Consider the following 23007-nt stretch of genomic DNA (forward strand, 5'->3'; position numbering starts at 1 on the left):
CAGTGTGCAATAGAATGAGATTCAGAAAGCAACGCTCTTGGGGCAGATTTAGCCACTTGATACACAATGAAAGGGTAATAAACAGATCTACCAGCGTCCCCCAGTCGACAGTCCCCAAAGTTCATAGCAAGGGAGGCTATCTTATTTAAGTGTTCTAAAATTCAAATCCAAATCCCCTCAAATGGGGTATTATCTGGCAAATCATTCTGTAATCTGCTGCAAAATTGGTTCTGTGACTCTGAGGTTTAAGTGGGAGAGTATTTGTTACTGTACCCAATGCAAAGCAGCAATCTCTTTTGTAATGGGGGGATTGTATTGTATTGAAAGTTACACACATTGGGGGATGAAAGAGCAAAGCTATCGGCCTTATTTCAGACTTCTATTCTCTATGAGGACAAAGTTGGATCAGCTGTGCTATCATGCTCTGATCTTCAAACCTAGTTACAGGGACAAAGTAGCATATTGCATTTCTGAAAAATGTTCACAAATTTTTGTTTCAAAACCAGAACATGTACACATAGATCACTTTCATATCTGGTCTACAGTACAGCGTATTTACAGTATGTGGAAGCAGTACTGTAATTTGTCCAAGACAAATTTCTGCTTGGGATGAATACAGTATATCATAGGCTATCATATCATCAGTGGCTGTGCATCCAGTATGTTGGGAGGAATATACTGAGTGGTGTGACTTACTTAAAGTGTCCTCATCCTCTGTGCTGGTGGTCCCAGGGCTCATGTACTTGAAGGGAGCGATCAATGCAGAGAGCATGCTGACTTTCTCTGTGAACCGAGAGGAAAGAGACAGACAAACACACCATGAGTGCTACTGTGGAATGAAACAGTGTTACTGATACACTAACATGTAAACACACTCTACCTACACACTCTACACATGGAGTACGGCTGGTCTATCCTGTCTTTCTCACTCCATTTCTCCTCCTCCTCCTCTTTCTGCTTAGAGAGCAGTGCTCATACTATTGATCATTAAGAGATATTAGGTGTTGGGGAAGTGAGGAAGTGGTTTCTAATTAAAGGGGTTTGACTGGCCTGTCGATGTATGCTCAGCCTGGGCTGAAAGCACCAGACCCAGCAGTGATGGACTCTAATAGGGTGTTACACTGTAAACAACACGCACACCTGGAGGCGGGGACCTCTAGGGAGACAACCTGAATCCATTGTATTTAAAGGGATGGCACAGCAGCCCACATATTACTGTACCCATCCCCTTTAATTACAATAGACCACTGTTTCCCAATCCATTGCTTGAACTCCTTCCCTCCCTCCCTCCCTCCCTCCCTCCCTCCCCGTTGAACAATACTGAAGGGTTTGATGATTCACAATGACACACACGGCTGCTCTCTAAGAGCTGTGGACAGATCAGCCGTGTCCCAGTGGGGTGAAATTACAATATACCACTCTGCATTGTGACCTAATTACGGTATAACTAACACCAGCAAAATGCAGCTGTTAGTCGGTCTGTCCATTAGAGAAAACAGCAGCAGAAGGTCTCGGCACACACTGACTAGTTTCTAGATAAATCAATCTATATGCTGTTAGCTATGTCTCTAGAGGGCAACTTGTTTCTACCTACGTAATTATTGTCGTTGCAGAGTTTTCTCTGAAACGTTAGATCCTGACATAGCAAACACACCATCTAACACTGTAGCTGTTGAAGTGTTTCTGAAGACATGTCTTCTGACCCTGAACCTTAAAAGACAAACGTCCACACAAAGTGTAAAACACAGCGCAAAATATGAGGAGGGCAATTACCACATGCCGGCATAAGTTTCCACGTGGGCCTCAGAAGCCTTTAATGTATTTTTTATCATCGTGTCGTGCCTTAGGTTCTGCACCACCCACTCAACTCAACAACCTCTGCCAAGTGTTGACGTTCACTGGGCTGTGAGGGGCTAGAGAGAGAGACAGAGCCAACCCACTGATATGTATGACATCATCAGCCTGATGACTAACAAAGAGTGGAACTCATTCAGGACAGGTTTACAGTAAATGTTGGCCTCAGATCTTAGATCTAGTTAGGTATGGCACAGTAGTAAAGAAAAACAAGTTTTAACATACTGTAGGTATTGCTCAGGTAAACTGATAAGATATTAAGTAAATCATACATACAGTAAGGACAGAGATTCTGATAGAGATGGATTTTGGCACTGGGGATTGTGAAGAGAACAACCTACACCTTGTAAAATAGGGATTTACCTGTTGTATAATACAGCTCTTATTAAAACCAGGTTTGCCAAGTTTGGCAAATGAAGTGTGTGTTTATGCATGCATGTGTATGTGTGCATGCAAACTCACAATGAGCAGATGATAAGGGCCCTGTCTACTTGATCCTTTCTTTTCCTGGTTCAGTGCAGAGGGAGGGTAATGAGCCAATCACATTTCCCTGTGGTTCCTTCCACATAACGGATGGGTCAGATGAGCGACGGGAGACATTAGAAATAGGCACTGAGGGAAATCATTGACTGGCTTTCTCCCCCCTCCTCTCTCTCCATCTCGGTCTGTCTCGCGGGCCACAGATTAAACAGCTCTGAACTGGTAAATGAGAGAGGCTGCATTGTCTCAGTGAGCTGCCGGCCACACTTAAAATCTGATTTCTGTCCGATGGCTCAGCTGATCGCTAAGCAGCTGATCACTAGCTGCATAAATAAACAGCTTGTGTGTGTGTGTGTGTGTGTGTGTGTGTGTGTGTGTGTGTGTGTGTGTGTGTGTGTGTGTGTGTGTGTGTGTGTGTGTGTGTGTGTGTGTGTGTGTGCCAGTGCATGTGAGTAAATTACTCTCCAGTCAGTGTGTACACACATAAATCCACTGGCTTACATAAAAACCAACACATTTCTTTTACAGCCAAGATTCATGACTGCATTTAACTGCTGTATTGGAGCTAGCTCCCAGGTTGGTCCAAATAGCACCCTATTCCCTATATAGTGCACTACATTTGAGCAGGACCAATAGGGCTATGGTCAAAAGTAGTGCACTATAAAGTGAATAGGGTGCCATTTGGGAGACACATTATTTCTTTATTTGAATCGTTTTTGTTTTGTGTTAATTTTACCTTTAACTTTATACTTCTTCACCCAATGCCTTTCTACATTTGATCATCTCTTGTTTGTACAGTGCTTCAGATCATACCAACAATCTCAAGTGCTGTCATAAACTGTCATGATAGGCTGTGCCAAACATTATAGGATTCATAAAAGGATTATGCAGACATATTGACAGGCAAGGTGGGAATAGCAGTATGTCATCCAAGGACTGAGTGATTGGGGTGTGTGTGTTTATGTGTCTGTGTGTCTTTGTGTGTGTGTGTGTGTCTTTGTGTGTGTGTGTGTCTTTGTGTGTGTCTTTGTGTGTGTGTGTGTGTCTTTGTGTGTGTGTGTGTGTGTGTGTGTGTGTGTGTGTGTGTGTGTGTGTGTGTGTGTGTGTGTGTGTGTGTGTGTGTGTGTGCCAGTGGTTTGGGTAGCAGTCGGATGGATATTTAGCACCTGATTAGTGCCACAGAAGACAGAGGAGCCAGGCCATCTGCTTTACATGTGTTCTCCTGGACCATGCCAAGGACAGGGCTTTAGGAGACAACCCAACCCAAAGACACAGCCCACAGCCAGACCTAGCTTTCTACCCCAACACCACCAGCCCTAGCACCAGCCCCCCCAGTGACAGCTGCCTAGCCCCAGCCCCAGTCTTGCCCCAGTCCAACACCCCACTCCGCAGCCCGAGTGCCAACCCAAGCCAAGCTCCAGCCATGCCCAAGCCATGCCCAGTTCATTCCAGTGTTTGGACCATCCAGTTAATCAATCGTATGGCAGGATGCTTTATTGAATTAGTTTAATCATATCAGCTTCATGCTCATTCACATTTGGGCAAAACTCAAGGCAAGGCCATATAATCTTCAAATCTTGAAACTGATACAGTCAGGCTCTAAAAAGAAACATATTTACAAAAACAATACTGCACATCGATGGAAAGGCTCTTGAATCCAAAGTATTTTTATTATAGAGGAGGAATGTGAGGCCAGCATAGCAATGCAAAGCCACGAGGGCATTGAGAAGATATCAAAGCTGTGCTTGAACTGAACTGAAGTGGGCACTCGTTATTACACACCATTGTGACTACGCAGGGAAATGCAGAGGAGAAAAAACAGTGTCAATGAATCATTGATAGTGAGGAGAGGAAAAATTCAATAACACTTCTTCTTCCATTATGGCTTTTAGACAGAGAGATACATAGCACCCTCTCACTCTCACACAGTCTCAAAAAGGGGCTTGATGTGGATGAGTATCATTGAAGGGCTGCTCCAGTGTCTGTGCTGATGCTATGGTAGCAGGACCTATTAAACTGAACAGGTTTCCTGTCAAACACACCCCATAACATAACACACACCTACCTCTCTTCTTAAAGCACTCACCTCACCGGAGAGCGTTACTGGTTCTTTACAGAAACACTGTGACACGAGAGATACGACTTCCTTTGCATCATAAAAGCTTTTCAATGTTAGAGCTTGGATACTGCACGGGACAAAAGGCTTTTGGGCCTAATGCATTCAATAAATAAACCTGGCATTGCATGATTTCTGCATTTGCACCTAATGTAGATAGTGGTGGATGTCCTTGTCTTCAACCTTCAGTGCTTTCAGGGATAAAATTGCACACTCACTTTGTGAAATGGTACCGGAAAGGGAATAGGACTTCTACAAGACGAATTCAGGGTAGATAGGAAAAGAGAAACCGACAGAGATTCCCCAACGTGGACCCACAATGCACTTGAATTCCTATTCTTACACAAATAACCTCACCCAATTAAAACTGTTCGTCTCTTTTCTTCTCCGTTATGTCTGATAGTGTTCACGGATGATGATTACTACCTGATAAACAGGGGATTTAATGCACAGTCGTCTTTTTCCTCTTTAACAGAATATTAATGTCAGTCGAGCCGTCATCCATGAGGGAGACTAATTAACAAACATGATAAAGACTAGACACGCAGACAGACAGACAAAGATTTGATGTGCTGCCTCCCTCTGGGTGTGTTGCCTTAATAATCTGATAACAAACTTCTCATATGTATTTACAAGGTACAGTGACAGAGACACAGATAAGTCTGGAGTGTAATGAAATGATGCAGCCAGGTCTGTGATTACGTTTCCATTCCGCAAGGATCTGTCTGCGTGTCTGCCTGCCTGTCTGCCTGTCCATCCACCCGTCTATCCTCTCCACCCCATAACTATCCATCAGGGCATGACCAGACAGACCACCGTGACGATCCGTTTGCCTTCCAATCTCAGAGTGTTGGGCTACCATTCAGCAGGTGTAAAGTTAGGGATTAATTGGCCTCCGCATGCAAAACTTCCATGAGCACCGTGCATAATCCAGACCAGCAGGGACACTAGAGAGAGCAACACCATAGCCTGAGTATTCATTAACGAAAGGAGGATGAGTGAGATGGAGTGAAAGGTGAAAAACCAAACTGCAACATTTCCATGACAGATAACTTATGTGCGAGTCTGGATATACTTTACATATATCCATCCTTTTTTCCATCCCTCCATCTCTCTCCCACTCTATCCATCTATTCCTCCACCTGTCCATCTCTTTCTCTTTCTGCCTAGGGGAGCCTCTTGAACAAAATGAACCTGGCTGTCTGATTTACGGCGACGCCATCTTTATGCGGCCATTAGGACACCTATAATCAGGCTCTGTGTTTACACTACTTTGTTCAGCAGAAATTGCTGCACCGATGGTCCCGGGAAGCACAGATGGGACACGGACACTTTTTCATCGCCTGTTCCATACGACAGCGCCCAACACATCTGGTATGCAGCGAGGAAACATCTTTGCACTAATTTGTTTGTCACTATATATTGAAAGGACTATCTGTCATTCTGCCATGCTTTGGTTGCGTCGCGGCATGATGTTTGAAGACTTGGCTAGTCATAAGTTTCAGATGCGCGGCCACTCAGGACACACTTACAGGAGCAGCCCATCTGACTGATGGAAATGAACGGAGGAAAGGAAGGAAGGAGGAAACGGAGAAAAAAATTATAAAATGTGTCCCTGATTTAAAGCAGACATCATTTCCCCATGAATCATCAGCGGTATTTGAATTATGTTACTATGTTTTAATTCTTCCCACTGCACAACACAACAATAAGTATTAAGGAGATATTATGGTTATTGGAATAGAATGGAAAGGAAAGGGAATCAGCTACACTCTTCTCATGTGTCTGTAGTCATGTGACTTCTCACCAACAATTAACGTCCTGGGTAAACGAGAGACAAACACCAACTGGCACCACATTTCACAATATGGAGAACGAGAGACGTTTGAGTGTGAGGGGGGCTAACTAACGCTGCATCCCAAATGGAACTCTATTCCCTATATAGTGCACTATTTTCACCAAAACCCTATGGGTCCTGGTCAAAAGTAGTCGGCAAAAGGGTGACATTTAGGACATAACACTATGGTGTATTTCCCTCCATTCAGGCACTGACTGCCCTCTATATTTCACACAATCCTGCAGCTAGAAATTGCGATAAATATGAACTGACAGCTCATGATATCCCATTTCCAATCCTATGCTCCACACTAAGTGTGATTCAGAGTCAATTAAAGAACTGTTTGATGTTGATCCATTCAGACTCAGAAATTAAGCACAGGGCTGGTAGTATTTACTACTATGGTGTAGCACTGCTTTTGCCTATGAGTGTGTGTGTGTGTGTGTGTGTGTGTGTGTGTGTGTGTGTGTGTGTGTGTGTCTGCTAACCGGTGTACAGCATTCTACCATAAGGCAGTGATGAAAATGTAAAATACAAACCTGTGCTGGTCGGGACAATGTAAATGATGTGATTCTTTCGTTGTGATTTTTACCTAGGCATTCTAAACTACAAAAATACATTTAAAGGGCCTGGGATGTACTAGTGCTATTGATGTGGAATGTAAATGGCGTTGGCACTAGTACAGAAATCTATCTTTTTCTTTGAACAAAACCAGATGCATTTATCAAAGGACAGCCACTTCCCAAGTCCCTGAGAAGTACATTAATGTAGCAACGAGGATTAGGCTTGGCAATATCAGCTGCATTAGGGAAAACATCCCAGAGAGCAGGGTGTCTTTTGTTATTGTATGTCTACATGTAAAATGTATTTTTAACATTCATTTAAATGGAGGAAGGGAAAGGTGCTTCTTCCTTTTGTGGTTGGCTAAGTGGTTCAAACTGGTCCAAAGTATATTGGAGGGTGAAAAGCAAACCTTTTTGAAGGAGTACTGTAGACATTAATGACAAATTGCTAAAGAAGAATGCTAAAAGCGTACTCGTGAATACATTACACTAGTCACAGATGAGGAGAGTAGAGCGGTGACTGCACATGGTCATTAGAAGAAGAGTTCTCCTCTAGGGGATCTATTTTAACAAACCTAACGCAATTGTGAATCTAAGCACTGGTGGTAGCACTATAGGTTCGGGGGTGGGTCAGAAATATTTGAACTATTTTCACCACCACAATTATAGGCGCAGTTGCTGGCGGTGGTCTCGAAAGGGCAGTGTTTTGATGAATAAACCAGTTGTGGGTGTGTCGAGGCTTGGCCCCTCTCCTGCCAATCAGAACGTGCTTCCTGGCGAAATACACTACAAAAGTATGTGGACAACCCTTCAAATTAGTGGATTTGGCAATTTCAGCCACAACACGTTGCTGAAAGGTGTATACAATCAAGCACACAGCCATGCAATCTCCATAGACAAACTTTGGCAGTAGAATGGCCCGTACTGAAGAGCTCGGTGACTTTCAATGTGGCACCGTCATAGGATGCCACCTTTCCAACAAGTCACTTCGTCAAATATCTGCCCTGCTAGAGCTGCCCTGGTCAACTGTAAGTGCTGTTATTGTGAAGTGGAAATGTCTAGGAGCAACAGCGGCTCAGCCGCGAAGTGGTAGGCCACACAAGCTCACAGAACGGGACAGCCGAGTGCTAAAGTGTGTAGCTCGTAAAAATAGTCTCTTCTCAGTTGCACTACCGAGTTCCAAACCGCCTCTGGAAGAAACGTCTGTCATAAGAACTGTTCGTCGGGAGCTTCATGAAATGTCTTTCATTGGCCGAACAGCCACACACAAGCCTAAGATCACCATGCGCCAATGCCAAGCATCGGCTGGAGTGGTGTACAATTTGCCGCCATTTGACTCTGGAGCAGTGGAAACGCTTTCTCTGGAGTGATGAATTGCGCTTCTCCATCTGGCAGTCAGACAGACAAATCGGGGTTTTGGCAGATGCCAGAACGCTACCTGCTCCAATGCATAGTGCCAACTCTAAAGTTAGGTGAAGGAGGAATACTGGTCTGGGGCTGTTGCTCTTAGTTCGGGCTTGGCCCCTTAGTTCGAGTGAAGGGAAATCTTAACTACAGCATAAAATTACATTCTAGACGATTCTGTGCTTCCAACTTTGTGGAAATAGTCTGGGGAAGGCCCTTTTCTGTTTCAGCATGACAATGCCCCCTTGCACAAAGCGAGGTCCATACAGAAATGGTTTGTCTAGATCAGTGTGGAAGAACTTGACTGGCCTGCACAGAGCCCTGACCTCAACTCCATTGAACACCTTTTATTTAAAAATAAATGTGGGGGTAGATCAGCTTGAATATTGTGAATAGATGGTAGCTTCCATCAATGTAATTGTCTGCTGTCACACCCTGATCTGTTTCACCTGCCTTTGTGCTCGTCTCAAGGTGTCTCCCATCTCCCCCCATTATCCTGTGTATTTATACCTGCGTTTTCTGTTTGTCTGTTGCCAGTTCATCTTGTCCCGTCAAGTCTTACCAGTGTGTTCCCGTGTTTCCTGTGCTTTAGTTTTTGTTTATCCTCATCTTCCCATTTCTGACCTTTCTGCCTGCCGTCCTGCACCTGCCTGACTGATTTGGATTATGATTTTTTTGCCTGCCTTGACTTACCTTTTGCCTTGCCCTTGACCTATAATAAACTCAGACTCCTGTGTCTGCATCTGGGTAACAGCCTGAGCCTTGATAGTCTGTATCATTTCCAATCCCCCATATATTGTTTTGTAAATATATGCATACACATACACATATATATAAATATAAATATATCGAACACCTTTGGGATGAATTGGAAGGTCGACTGCGAGCCAGGCCTAATCGCCCAACATCAGTGCCCGACCTCACTAATGTTCTTGTGGCTGAATGGAAGCAAGTCCCCGCAGCAATGTTCCAACATCTAGTGCAAAGCCTTCCCAGAACAGTGGAGGCTGTTATATCAGCAAAGGGGTGACCAACTCCATATTAATGCCCATGATTTTGGAAGGAGATGTTCAACGAGCAGGTGTCCAGATACTTTTGGTCATATGGTGTATGTGGTTGCTTCAAGTTGTGTGTTTATGGTCCATTATGTATTGCATTGGCATCAACTCCAATTGGAATGTTAGTCCATTATAGGCTAGTTTGTTAAATAGACTGCCCCACATTTGCTAAATATGCAGTCCACATTGTTCTAATGACATTGCTTCAATATGGAAATACATTGTTAAACATGCTATAGCATTTGCACTGATATAGGGGCTAGGCCTACTGTAAATTGCAGTCTGGAAACAGACATGCCAAACATAGCCAATAACCAAGGTTAAAAAGACAGTGCATAGATTCATTCTAATGAAATTCAAATAAAAATAAAACAACTTGTTTTAAACAGCCTATATCTAAATACAGTTCGTATAATACAGACAAGGCAACTAAGACTATGGAGAGTTTTACGCCCATCCAAACCTGGATAAAGATCCAAAATAAAGAGAAAGGGGGAATGTCCACTCACCGTTATACTGCTCGCAAATGTAATGTTTTCACTTCTCCAGAAATAGCAGATGGAATTGCATTACATGCGAGCCATGTAGCTTATACACTGCTCAAAAAAATAAAGGGAACACTTAACCAACACAATGTAACTCCAAGTCAATCACACTTCTGTGAAATCAAACTGTCCACTTAGGAAGCAACACTGATTGACAATACATTTCACATGCTGTTGTGCAAATGGAATAGAAAACAGGTGGAAATTATAGGCAATTAGCAAGACACCCCCAATAAAGGAGTGGTTCTGCAGGTGGGGACCACAGACCACTTCTCAGTTCCTATGCTTCCTGGCTGATGTTTTGGTCACTTTTGAATGCTGCCGGTGCTTTCACTCTAGTGGTAGCATGAGACGGAGTCTACAACCCACACAAGTGGCTCAGGTAGTGCAGCTCATCCAGGATGGCACATCAATGCGAGCTGTGGCAAGAAGGTTTGCTGTGTCTGTCAGCGTAGTGTCCAGAGCATGGAGGCGCTACCAGGAGACAGGCCAGTACATCAGGAGACGTGGAGGAGGCCGTAGGAGGGCAACAACCCAGCAGCAGGACCGCTACCTCCGCCTTTGTGCAAGGAGGAGCAGGAGGAGCACTGCCAGAGCCCTGCAAAATGACCTCCAGCAGGCCACAAATGTGCATGTGTCTGCTCAAACGGTCAGAAACAGACTCCATGAGGGTGGTATGAGGGCCCGACATCCACAGGTGGGGGTTGTGCTTACAGCCCAACACCGTGCAGGACGTTTGGCATTTGCCAGAGAACACCAAGATTGGCAAATTCGCCACTGGCGCCCTGTGCTCTTCACAGATGAAAGCAGGTTCACACTGAGCACATGTGACAGACGTGACAGAGTCTGGAGACGCCGTGGAGAACGTTCTGCTGCCTGCAACATCCTCCAGCATGACCGGTTTGGCGGTGGGTCAGTCATGGTGTGGGGTGGCATTTCTTTGGGGGTCCGCACAGCCCTCCATGTGCTCGCCAGAGGTAGCCTGACTGCCATTAGGTACCGAGATGAGATCCTCAGACCCCTTGTGAGACCATATGCTGGTGCTATGGACTGGCCCGCCCGTTCCCCAGACCTGAATCCAATTGAGCACATCTGGGACATCATGTCTCGCTCCATCCACCAACGCCACGTTGCACCACAGACTGTCCAGGAGTTGGCGGATGCTTTAGTCCAGGTCTGAGAGGAGATCCCTCAGGAGACCATCCGCCACCTCATCAGGAGCATGCCCAGGTGTTGTAGGGAGGTCATACAGGCACGTGGAGGCCACACACACTACTGAGCCTCATTTTGACTTGTTTTAAGGACATTACATCAAAGTTGGATCAGCCTGTAGTGTGGTTTTCCACTTTAATTTTGAGTGTGACTCCAAATCCAGACCTCCATGGGTTGATAAATTGGATTTCCATTGATTATTTTTGTGTGATTTTGTTGTCAGCACATTCAACTATGTAAAGAAAAAAGTATTTAATAAGATTATTTCATTCATTCAGATCTAAGATGTGTTATTTTAGTGTTCCCTTTATTTTTTTGAGCAGTATATTATCACCATAAACCCATGGATGGTGAATATTTCCAATACGTTTGGTTTTAAATTAATTCAACGAAAAACCATCAATCTGCTTTTTAAACCAACAACAATATTTCGAAATAAGATCTGGTCAGAAGCATGATATCATAAATCGCTTCTCTCGTTTCATGGCACTGTGTGCACACGTTGGCCTAAATGTCTTTACGCATAACGTTCACAAGTCTATACAAACTACTTGTATCGCTGCGTCGTGCGAGTATAAAAATATATATATATGCAGTTGATATGGCATTATAGGAGGATTCAATAGTTTGGAGGAGCGCGTTTTTGGTAATCTGACGCTGGGCGCTCTTTGAAAATGGGGATGGATAATTTACGTGAAGAAGCGAAATGAAGTATGCATGTATGTGAATTTTGAATAATGAATAAGTGTAACCGATGTGAAATGGCTAGTTAGTTAGCGGTGGTGCGCGCAATGAGGGCAAAACCTCCCAAATTTTTCAAAACACCCTCAGTAGACCATTTTAAACCCCTTTATTCATAAGCAACTTGGCTATTTTTTGTGCCCTTTTGAATAATACAACTGTGGGATTTTTCTGCACGGATACATGGTGAAAGGGTTTCGTTGTATTTCTCCTGCGAATGGTTCTTTAGGGTTTCACTGATGTGGAACGCTCGTCACCGTCACCATGTTCTAATGCTTCTAAGAGCATGTCCTCTGTCAGAATCCAGTGTCATGGATCACATAGACCCTGAGGTATTTTAAGGCCAAAAGTGTTACCTAGCTCACACACACCTTCACTCAAATAGGTCTCCATGTGAACTCCAAGTCGACTCAAAATGAACTTCAGACAAAGTGCAAACTCTGTTTAAGTGCAATACAGTTTTCTAGTCCCAAATCAATGTGCCTTGTCAGGACAATCTGTTGCATTTATCAGGAGTGTACATTCTGTCAGAATTACTGTACATAAACAGTTCTGATCAAATCAATAGAGGCATGTGCATCTGGCCAAATCATTAGGACAGAAATATAGAGGGAAATATATAGCATAACATCAGCCTGACACTTTATGCAACACACAAATATGAAAGTTCACCATTCACATATTGTTGTTTGTCTCTCATACATTCAGCTACGTACTTGGAGACTTACACAATACACTGGCAACACACTGGCTGACTGACGTGGTTTGTACCCTTCACATTGCTACTCTGCAGCGAGCGGTGAATAGCTGGGAGATGAGCGAGGCCCTTAGTAAGACACACTGGTTGAATTGGTGAAGAGGGCTTCATTTGTGCTGCCTTCATGGCTTCTTTGACTTTGAAGTGCACGGCACACCTGACTCATATCTGTATCTGAACCACTAACTGACTGGTGTGTTAGTGCTCATTTCCGTTCCTCCCTTTGAAGCACTGAGAGACAGAACTATTTTCAGAGGCCCTAAAATCCCACTTCACATTATTATAGAGGAATTATGCCTGCAGTGTGTGTATGCAGAGATCTCTCTCACACTCAGTCAGTGTGTGGACTTAATATAGTGCTCAGATAAACCTGGCATCAAAGATGACTCTGCCTATACTGTGTATTCCTACCCTTTCTGTCTTAAGCTTACCATGTTTCCCAGTCGAAACAGTTCACTCATATATTATGACATCATTTTGTGACGTTTTTGTTTGTTTCGAACACCAAAACAAACAAAAACGTCACAAAATGATGTCACAATATATGAGTGAACTGTTTCGACTGGGAAACATATGGTTTGTCGGAGTTACGTAGCCAATCACGCCCCTTCGTCGGTGATTGGTCAACAGTAGAGATTCTTCAATTAAATGTTTGTTGTCATAAAATGACAGACAACTAGTTTTCATGCATTTTTTTCACTTGAGAAATACTGCACCAAATATCTTAGTTAGATGTAAAATCTCTCTCTCTCTTTCTCTGTCATAAAGAAGCAAGCAGTATATGTGTTCTGTAACCCTGAGGCTGCTTGATTTACACTGGCCTCCCTCCTACCCCTGAGGGAGAATGATCAGTAAAGACACCCCTCTGTCTCATGCTGCCAGTCTTCACACACAACACACTGGCTATAACCCCTTATATTCAGACACTGTGTCTACACTATAGCTATACCATCTGGGAATAAAGAAAAGCCTTTTCTAACCCAACATAATTCTGGCTGACACCTTTATGCTCAGTGACTTTTACATACTACAATGCCAATTTTACTGTACGTCAACCACAGAGGAGGCTCCTCAGAGGAGGAAGGGGAGGACCATCCTCCTCAGTGATCCTTTTTAGATAAAACTATACTAAATATATTCACATGTAACCAAATAATTGATTAAAACACTGTTGTGCAATGAAGGTCTACAGTAGCCTCAACAGCACTCTGTAGGGTAGCACCATGGTATAGCCAGAGGACAGCTAGCTTCCGTCCTCCTCTTGGTACATTGACTTCAAATCAAAACCTAGGAGGCTCTTGGTTCTCATCCCCTTCCATAGACTTACACAGTAATTATGACAGCTTCCGGAGGACGTCCCCTAACCTATCGGAGCTCTTGCAGCATGAACTGCAGCATCAAAAAATCAGAGAATTAATCTAGTACTGAAAGCATAAACTACAGTTAGCTAGCACTGCAGTGCATACAATGTGGTGAGTAATTGACTCAAAGAGAGAGAAAGACAATAGTTTAACAGTTTTCAACAAATGAATTTCTTAAAAAAATGAAGAAGCAAGAGGGAGAGAGATTTCGACATTTTTATTTCACTTTCAGTTTCATTTACTAAGCTAGCAAATGGAGCTGGCTAGTTTAGTTACTCAAACAGCTGGCTCAAACAGAGGGATGCTATGTTAGCTAGCTGGCTATAACTATCCAACACAACACTGGAACTCTTCCAAGTCAAGGTAAGCTTTTGGTTTTATTAACTTATTGCCACCGGGGCCCACCGGTGTAACTGCTTACTGACAATACGCTGCAACATTACTACATTACTGTAGCAGGTTTACTAACGCATTAGTTCTATTAGCTATGTTGACTAGGACGTTACTTTAGCTAATATGGGGACAACGATGTAGGGTGTATTTTATGACATGGTTTGGCTTGGAATGTTTTTTTCACCTGGTCACATACAGCTGATGTGTTGTTCATTGATGTCCACAAACGAAGGGAAAAGGTGAGTGGAGGAACATGCATGGAAGCGAGAAGGAATATAACGTGGCTGCTATAAAAGTGAACTGCGTTTATGTGTGATCAGGAGTTTATTAAATTCTATCGATTGTGTTGAAAAACGTTTCTTAAACGGAAATAAAAAATACCAGAATTTGTCCAATAGAAACTCTTGTTTGCAAGTCGGTATTGAATGTGTCACTGTCTGTCATCTCAAATGTTTCGATCGACCTGTGTGCACTTACGTTGTAAACTTTTATTCATATGCTAGGTTATAGCAACCTCATGATGGGTATATGGAAAATGTTTGTATTATGTAGTAGCCTAAACCTATTGATGTTACATTGAACTGGGTGAATGGAATATGAATGACAGTCATCCAACATGCTGTAAAAGAAATAAGGCCATGCTCATGAAAAAATCCTCCTCCCTCATCATAAACGGCACTGACCGCCACTGGTCAACCAAATTTGGTTTTCTCTATGCACCTGATTTGTGCAATTAATAGGTTAAACCACATGACTGGAGCGCACTATCGCAAACTCATCTCAATACAGTACACCAATCAGTGATTTTAATAATGGCAGTTTCAGATTGATATCCTGAGGTTTCAATGATAAGTAACATATGCAGTAGTTGAGAACTGGCTGCCCAACCTTGTTTCAAAGTAGTCTATGCAGATTCAGCAACTGGCAGGTACTAGATGTGTCACAGCTACCTACACAATGTTGAGTTGTTGAGCTTCTGGTGCAATGAACAGTGTGTGTGTTCTTTAAAAAAAATATTATTATATATATTTTTTTTTACATCTGCCCAACCTTGGCCTGTCCTGTGGCAGGGCTCATCTCCATTCCTGCACACGCATGCATGCACTTTCACACGCACACACACACACACATCCCATTCCTGCTTGCGGACGTGTTATGGATGAGACTAGCTGACCTCTGCCTCTCCACAGATCCCAGGAGCATTCTAATCGACCTGCTAAAAGACTGTCGACCCCCGGGTCAGACACTCACCAGGGTTAGCCTGTTTGGTAGGTAAATGATTCAAGGTTGAAATGGATAGATGCACTGATGGATCTGTGTACATCAATTCAGAATCTCACTTACTGACTTCCTCCTGACTATCAATCTCTGATTTCTTAAAAGACGGAGTAAAATAACATGGAAGAGCATAGATTTGGAGCAGGGGTGTGGTGTCAAACTCCAATTCCTGGAGGGCCGTGTGTCTGCTGATTTTTGTTATTCCCTTTCAATTCGTGCCTTATTATGGCCCTCCAGGAATTGAGTTAGACAACCCTGATTTTGAGTCTGAAGTTGTACTGTGAGAAAGTGTATGTGGGTGACCAATTTGAGTCCCTCTCTCAACCAACCTTGCTGGCCTGAGTTGAACTGAGTTGAAGCATACTGCTTTTTACTGTATTGGATATGTGACAGGACCTTAACTGGTTCTGCTTGGGTCACCAGGAGCCACCACCCTCAGAATCCCATATCAACACGTCAGATTGACTGGGATTAACCAAGGGCCAACAGGGAAGCCTATAGGGTTGGCTGACTGGAGAAATACTGTTACACAAGACATAGTCCCGGCGAAGACCCAGTTTGGGGTCGAACGTTGTCTATTAAACATTATACCAGTGTGTGGATGTACTTTCTGTTCAACATTATCCTCTCTGATACTGCACATGGGATACGTTTTTTATATATATATATTTTTTAATCTTTTACCTATATTTAACTAGGCAAGTCAGTTAAGAACAAATTCTTATTTACAATGACGGCCTATATATATACAGTTGAAGTAAGAAGTTTACATGCACTAAGGTTGGAGTCATTAAAACTCGTTTTTCAACAACTTCACAAATTTCTTGTTAACAAACTATAGTTGTGGCAAGTCGGTTAGGACATCTACTTTGTGCATGACACAAGTCATTTTTCCAACAATTGTTTACAGACAGATTATTTCACTTATCTGTATCACAATTCCAGTTGGTCAGAAGTTTACATACACTAAGTTGACTGTGCCTTTAAACAGCTTGGAAAATTTCAGAAAATCATGTCATAGCTTTAGAAGCTTCTGATAGGCTAATTGACATCATTTGAGTCAATTGGAGGTGTACCTGTGGATATATTTCAAGGCCTACCTTCAAACGCAGTGCCTCTTTGCTTGACATCATGGGAAAATCAAAAGAAATCAGCCAAGACCTCAGAAAAATAATTGTAGATCTCCATAAGTCTGGTTCATCGTTGGGAGCAATTACCAAACACCTGAAGGTACCACGTTCATCTGTGCAAACAATAGTATGCAAGAATAAACACAACGCAGCTGTCATACCGCTCAGGAAGGAGACACGTTCTGTCTCCTAGAGATGAACGTACTTTGGTGCGAAAAGTGCATATCAATCCCAGAACAACAGCAAAGGACCTTGTGAAGATGCTGGAGGAAACAGGTACAAAAGTATCTATATTCACAGTAAAACGAGTCCTATATCAACATAACCTGAAAGGCCACTCAGCAACGAAGAAGCCCCTGCTTCAAAACTACCATAAAAAAGCCAGACTACGCTTTGGAACTGCACATGGGGACAAAGATCGTACTTTGGTCTGATGAAGCAAAAATATAACTATTTGGCCATAATGACCATCATTATGTTTGGAGGAAAATGGGGGAGGCTTGCAAGCCGTAGAACAACATCCCAACCGTGAAGCACGGGGGTGGCAGCATCATGTTGTGGGGTGCTTTGCTGCAAGAGGGACTGGCGCTCTTCACAAAATAGATGGCATCATGAGGGAGGAAAATTATGTGGATATATTGAAGCAACATCTCAAGACATCAGTCAGGAAGTTAAAGCTTGGTCGCAAATGGGTCTTCCAAATGGACAATGACCTCAAGCATACTTCCAAATGTGTGGCAAAATGGCTTAAAGGACAACAAAGTCAAGGTATTGGAGTGGCCATCACAAAGCCCTGACCTCAATCCTGGACAAACTTTGTGGGCAGAACTGAAAAGGCGTGTGCGAGCAAGCAGGCCTACAAACAGTTACACCAGCTCTGTCAGGAGGAATAGGCCAAAATTCACCCAACTTATTGTGGGAAGCTTGTGGAAGGCTACCTGAAACATTTGACCCAAGTTAAACAATTTAAAGGCAATGCTACCAAATACTAATTGAGTGTTTGTAAACTTCTGACCCACTGGGAATGTGATGAAAGAAATAAAAGTTGAAAAAAATCATTCTCTCTACTATTATTCTGACATTTCACGTTCTTAAAATAAAGTGGTGATCCTAACTGACCTAAAACAGGGAATTTATACTCGGATTAAATGTCAGGAATTGTGAAAAACTGAGTTTAAATGTATTTGGCTAAGGTGTATGTAAACTTCCGACTTCAACTGTATATGAATATGCGCAAAGCATCCCACTAAACATACACAATAAATGGTAGACACTAGGTTAAATATGTATTGTGTTGGGTGAACTAAGCTATCTTTCTTTAAAAAATTCTGTACTTCATTAGAGAACAGTTTGAAAGGTTGGTAGTACATTTCATGCTGGGTGATTTCATGTTAGCTGTGTTGCTCATGATATTGAGGAAGAGCGTTGGGATTAATAACATGGCAGCCAACGCTGGCTGGTTATTGGCTGCTGGAGAACGAGTTAGAATGTATTTCTACCACCGAGCGAGGAGCTGTTTGTTGAGATAATTGCATTCTCAAAGGACGCGAACAGAACACATAAATTAATTTCTAGCTGGAGTAACAGACAGGATTTATGCTTTCATGGGGCGGGTTCGTTTACAGAACAAATAAATTAGATGTTTAAAAAAAATAATTATGTTTCTTCATGTCATTAAAGAGTATCAGTTATCTGATGACTTTGAAATATACACTCATGGTTGTCTGATGCGTTTTGATGACAAAGTAAATCACCCTCTTACAGGAATGCATAATAATGAATACAGTGGTGGAAGCAATGAAACATCACTATATTAGAGTGACTGGTTTAACTCTGGATGCTATGTATTACAATACAATATGCTGGCCTGGGCTGGCCAAGACATGTACAGAATGTTGGGGTATGGAATCGCAACAATTCAGAGGAGTTGGAGGAGACCGTTTTACAAATGTTGTTATGCTACGAACAGTATAACCTCAATAGATGAAAAACAATCAAATTAATACATGAAAAACAATAGGGTACATTTGAAAAATAGCTGTTAAAAAAAACGACATGACGTCCAACATGCATGGTGTAAATGTGTCAGTAGATATGGTGGGCTACCATTTGATCTTTAATACTGTGGGATAATGTAGGTCTTATTTGAATGACCTGCTTCTTAATCCATGCCAAGGAGAGCAGAAAATACTAATTTGACACGGCTAACTTTTATCTGCTCTGTTGTAATTAGGAAAACCTCATTAAGTTCATTAAGTCATCCTTTGTGTTCAAGGATTTGTTTTACATACGCCACCAACGCTGCCTGCCTGCCAGTTAGCCTAGCGCTCCCTAGCTCTTTGTCTTTTACCAGACAGAGTTAAAGGAAAAATTCCATAAAAAACGCTATATATATATATTTTTTTTTTATTTTTATTAGTCCACTGTTGCTACAGTCCCAAAATGTTTTGCATGTCAGTAGTCAAGTTATCAAGATAATAGATTTTCAAGAACAGTGTCACTTGCCACATCATCATGATGATGCATTTGCTTCTAAAAGTCCAATATCTTGAAAACCTGAGTGCTGACATGTAAAACATTTGATTTGGATTTGATTTTGGGACTGTATCAACAGGGACTAATGACAAAAATACCAAAAGTCTGTTTTTGAGTGGAGCTTTTCACAATTAATTAACCTAGCACTCACATTTTAAAGAAGCCTAGTGTGCAGTCCCTCACTGCACTGGCCCTGCCTTTTACCAGACACAGCTCTCTCTTTTTATTGTATATAGTTTTGGCATTTTATGCTTTAATGGATAGAGGAGAGACAACAGGAAAAATAGATAAGACTTTTTCTGAAAAAGCAGTGGACTGGATTCAAACACATGCTGCAGCTGTATGTGACCTGCTAGACCAGGGAGTTCCCAAACTTTTTCACTCGGGGCCCCCCATCCCTCATGCACGACATCTACTGTTCATGACACAAACTGTTCACACGTCTCTTGTTGGTGGAGAGAATTTTGTAGGGTTAAAGCTTATTTCATGCAATTCTACACATTTTGTCATGGGGTACAAAGATAATTTTGCAGTTTTAAAGCAAATTTTCTTGCAATTCTATACATTTTGACATGTCTAATGTGTATTTGTATGACAAAATAATTACAAGAATATCTATGGGCTAAAAAAACTTAGAAACAAAAAGTTAGCTGACATGAGCTCTCTAAGATGTGCCATGACTGACATGACAAGAGGAACTGATGATGCACTACCTCATTTCAAATCGCACCTTGTGCATTCTACTATTACAACTTTAAAGAGGAAGTATAAAGCCAGACTGAGTTCCTTAAAAAAAGGGAAAAAAATATACTTTTGGGAACCACTGCGCTAGACCACCTTAGGCCACAGCAGGGCCCTTTTTATGGGCGATATTACGGTAACACCACGTCTCCACATTCTAACAGGGACCTTTCCATTAACCCATTAACGTCCTCTAACTATATTTAGTACAATATCAAAATGCCCCACAGAATGAATTCTGTTTGGTGTAAATGAATGAAATTTGTAGTCAGCATAGCTAGTAAACGTGTCTTAACAGGACAGATACATTTTATGATCGTATAAAAAGTGACACCTCCAGTGTCAATCACAGTTTGGCATCTCCAGTGTCAATCACAGTTTGGCATCTCTAGTGTCAAAAAAGATTTTCCTTATAAATGACGATTGTTTTCTTTAAATCTTCAGATTTGTCCATCAGTTAGCAAGGATATTATACATTTCTGTTATAGACATGGGTTAATCTGGTTCTTGGTTGAGGGGCAATACCCTGTTTGGCCCTGGGGTGGCAATGGTAAAAGCCATGGTAACAGACTACACACCACCACCAAGCAACCCTCTTAGTTTTGGCTCCTGCACCCAATGATTCCAATTTTGGTGATAGTGAAAGCAGTGATTCATCATCTGCTGTATTACTTAGTGGGCTGAGAGCAGCGGGCCATTCATCTCCCACCCTGGCCCCTGCTGCCACAGCCCAGAGGCCCAGAGCCAGGGAGACGCCACCACTGCACTGCACTGAAAGAACAGCATACACACCTAGACACACACACGCACGTCTGGCCTGCATGGCCTCCCCTGCCAGGATTCAACACAGTGCTGTGCTGATAAGACTGACAGGCACTTAGTTTAAAGCAGGTGAAAAACAATGTGTACCTCAGTGGGAGAGGTTGACATACTGTACAGTAGAGTGCAGACTTTTAGAATACTTTTCAATGGCCACAAAATCTATCTAAAGGAAATACTATTACAGTCTGTATGCAGGATTTACAACACAAATGCTCTTTAGTTCTACATTGAGAGGAATTACATGTCTCTAAGGGGTTACAAAATATAATACCACAACCACCAGAGTTCCACATACAAATGTTGCAATGCTAATGTATCCTGTCAGGTACTGTAACTAGCCTGGAATCCAAGCCAATTAAATGCTTCCTTCATGAATTTATCTTGGATGAGCATAGATTCAATTCAGTTGGCTTTCAGGTAACAGGCAAAAGTGGAGATGAGAGCAAGGAGACAGGCATTGCCAACCTGTTTTCCATTTAACTTACTGATATCCATGGAGGGGGGGTGTAGGTTGCTGTAGGAGATGCCAATGGCCCAAAGTACACAGCTAGAACTGGTGGGAAGCACAAAACAATTTCACGCACCCTGTGGGAGCGGGGCCGGGGATGTGGGACTGAGGCATGGCCCAAACCTAACGCATGCTGCTTCCCTGACTTCAATTAGTGTTCCACTTTAGCCCTCCACCAGACTCCAGCAGGCCCCAGCACACTGCCAACCGCACCATGAACAACCAGCAGAGACACACTGCCAACCGCACCATGAACAACCAGCAGAGACACTCTTAGGAAAGAGCAATCTGTCGCCTCTCCGTCACACTCACCTGACGTAGTCTCCCCAAACACAAACACACCTCACCTGACTCGCACATCCTCACACACCTCACCTGACTCGCACATCCTCACACACCTCACCTGACTCGCACATCCTCACACACCTCACCTGACTCGCACATCCTCACATACCTCACCTGACTCGCACATCCTCACACACCTCACCTGACTCGCACATCCTCACATACCTCACCTGACTCGCACATCCTCACACACCTCATCTGACTCGCACATCCTCACACACCTCACCTGACTCGCACATCCTCACACACCTCACCTGACTCGCACATCCTCACACACCTCATCTGACTCGCACATCCTCACACACCTCATCTGACTCGCACATCCTCACACACCTCACCTGACTCGCACATCCTCACACAACTCATCTGACTCGCACATCCTCACACACCTCACATGACTCGCACATCCTCACACACCTCATCTGACTCGCACATCCTCACACATCTCACCTGACTCGCACATCCTCACACACCTCACCTGACTCGCACATCCTCACACACCTCATCTGACTCGCACATCCTCACATACCTCACCTGACTCGCACATCCTCACATACCTCACCTCACTCTCTTTCCCTCACTCGCAATCCACCCTTGTGTGTGTGTATGCACGTTCCTGTTCTGCTGAGTGCTCTAATTGTGTCTTCCTCCCCATCACCACCACACACACAAACAGACCACACACACACCACCACTATGTTTGCTCCTCATTAACCTTTGAGCAGATAAGCCTGTTTTAACGCCGTGTTTGAACAGCCTCTCTGAAGTATTGCTCTACGTTGATACAGAAAACAGATTATCTTTTTTTCATCTCTCTCTCTTTCTTTTAATCTCTCTCTCTCTTTCTTTTAATCTCTCTCCCTCTTTTCTTCTCTCTCCATCCATCTCTCTATTTTCATCTCTCTATTTTTCATCTCTCTCTTTTCTTCTCTCTCTCTTCTCTCTCTTTTCTTCTCACTCTCTCTCTTTCCTTCTTCTCTCTCTCTCTTTTCTTCTCTCTCTCTCTTTTCTTCTCTCTATCTTTTCTTCTCTCTCTCTCTTTTCTTCTCTCTTTCTCTCTCTTTTCTTCTCTCCTTTTCTCTTTTCTTCTCTCTCTCTTTTCTCTCTCTCTCTTCCTCACTCTCCCTCTTTTCCTCTCTCTTTCCTCTCGCTCTCTTTTCTTCTCTCTCTCTCCCTTTTCTTCTCTCTTTCCTTCTCTCTCTCTTTTCTTCTCTCTATCTCTCTCTCTCTCTCTTTTCCTCTCTCTCTCACTTTTCCTCTCTCTCTCTTTTCTTCTCTCTTTTTTCTTTTTTCTCTCTCTCTCTTTCTCTTTTCTCTCTCTTTTCCT

The 23007-nt window shown here is 42.9% G+C and overlaps 1 protein-coding gene across 1 annotated transcript in view; it reads right to left on the reverse strand.

Moving 5' to 3' along the window:
• adarb2 (adenosine deaminase RNA specific B2 (inactive)) overlaps positions 1–23007 on the reverse strand; it is a 201372-nt gene that overhangs the window by 64842 nt on the left and 113523 nt on the right. The window contains exon 2 of the mRNA XM_029699121.1: positions 697–783. Coding sequence (XP_029554981.1) covers positions 697–783 — 87 coding nt within the window. The remainder of the gene's footprint in view (positions 1–696; positions 784–23007) is intronic.

Source organism: Salmo trutta, chromosome 2, assembly GCF_901001165.1.
Source record: "Salmo trutta chromosome 2, fSalTru1.1, whole genome shotgun sequence".
Classification (NCBI taxonomy): Eukaryota; Metazoa; Chordata; class Actinopteri; order Salmoniformes; family Salmonidae; genus Salmo; species Salmo trutta.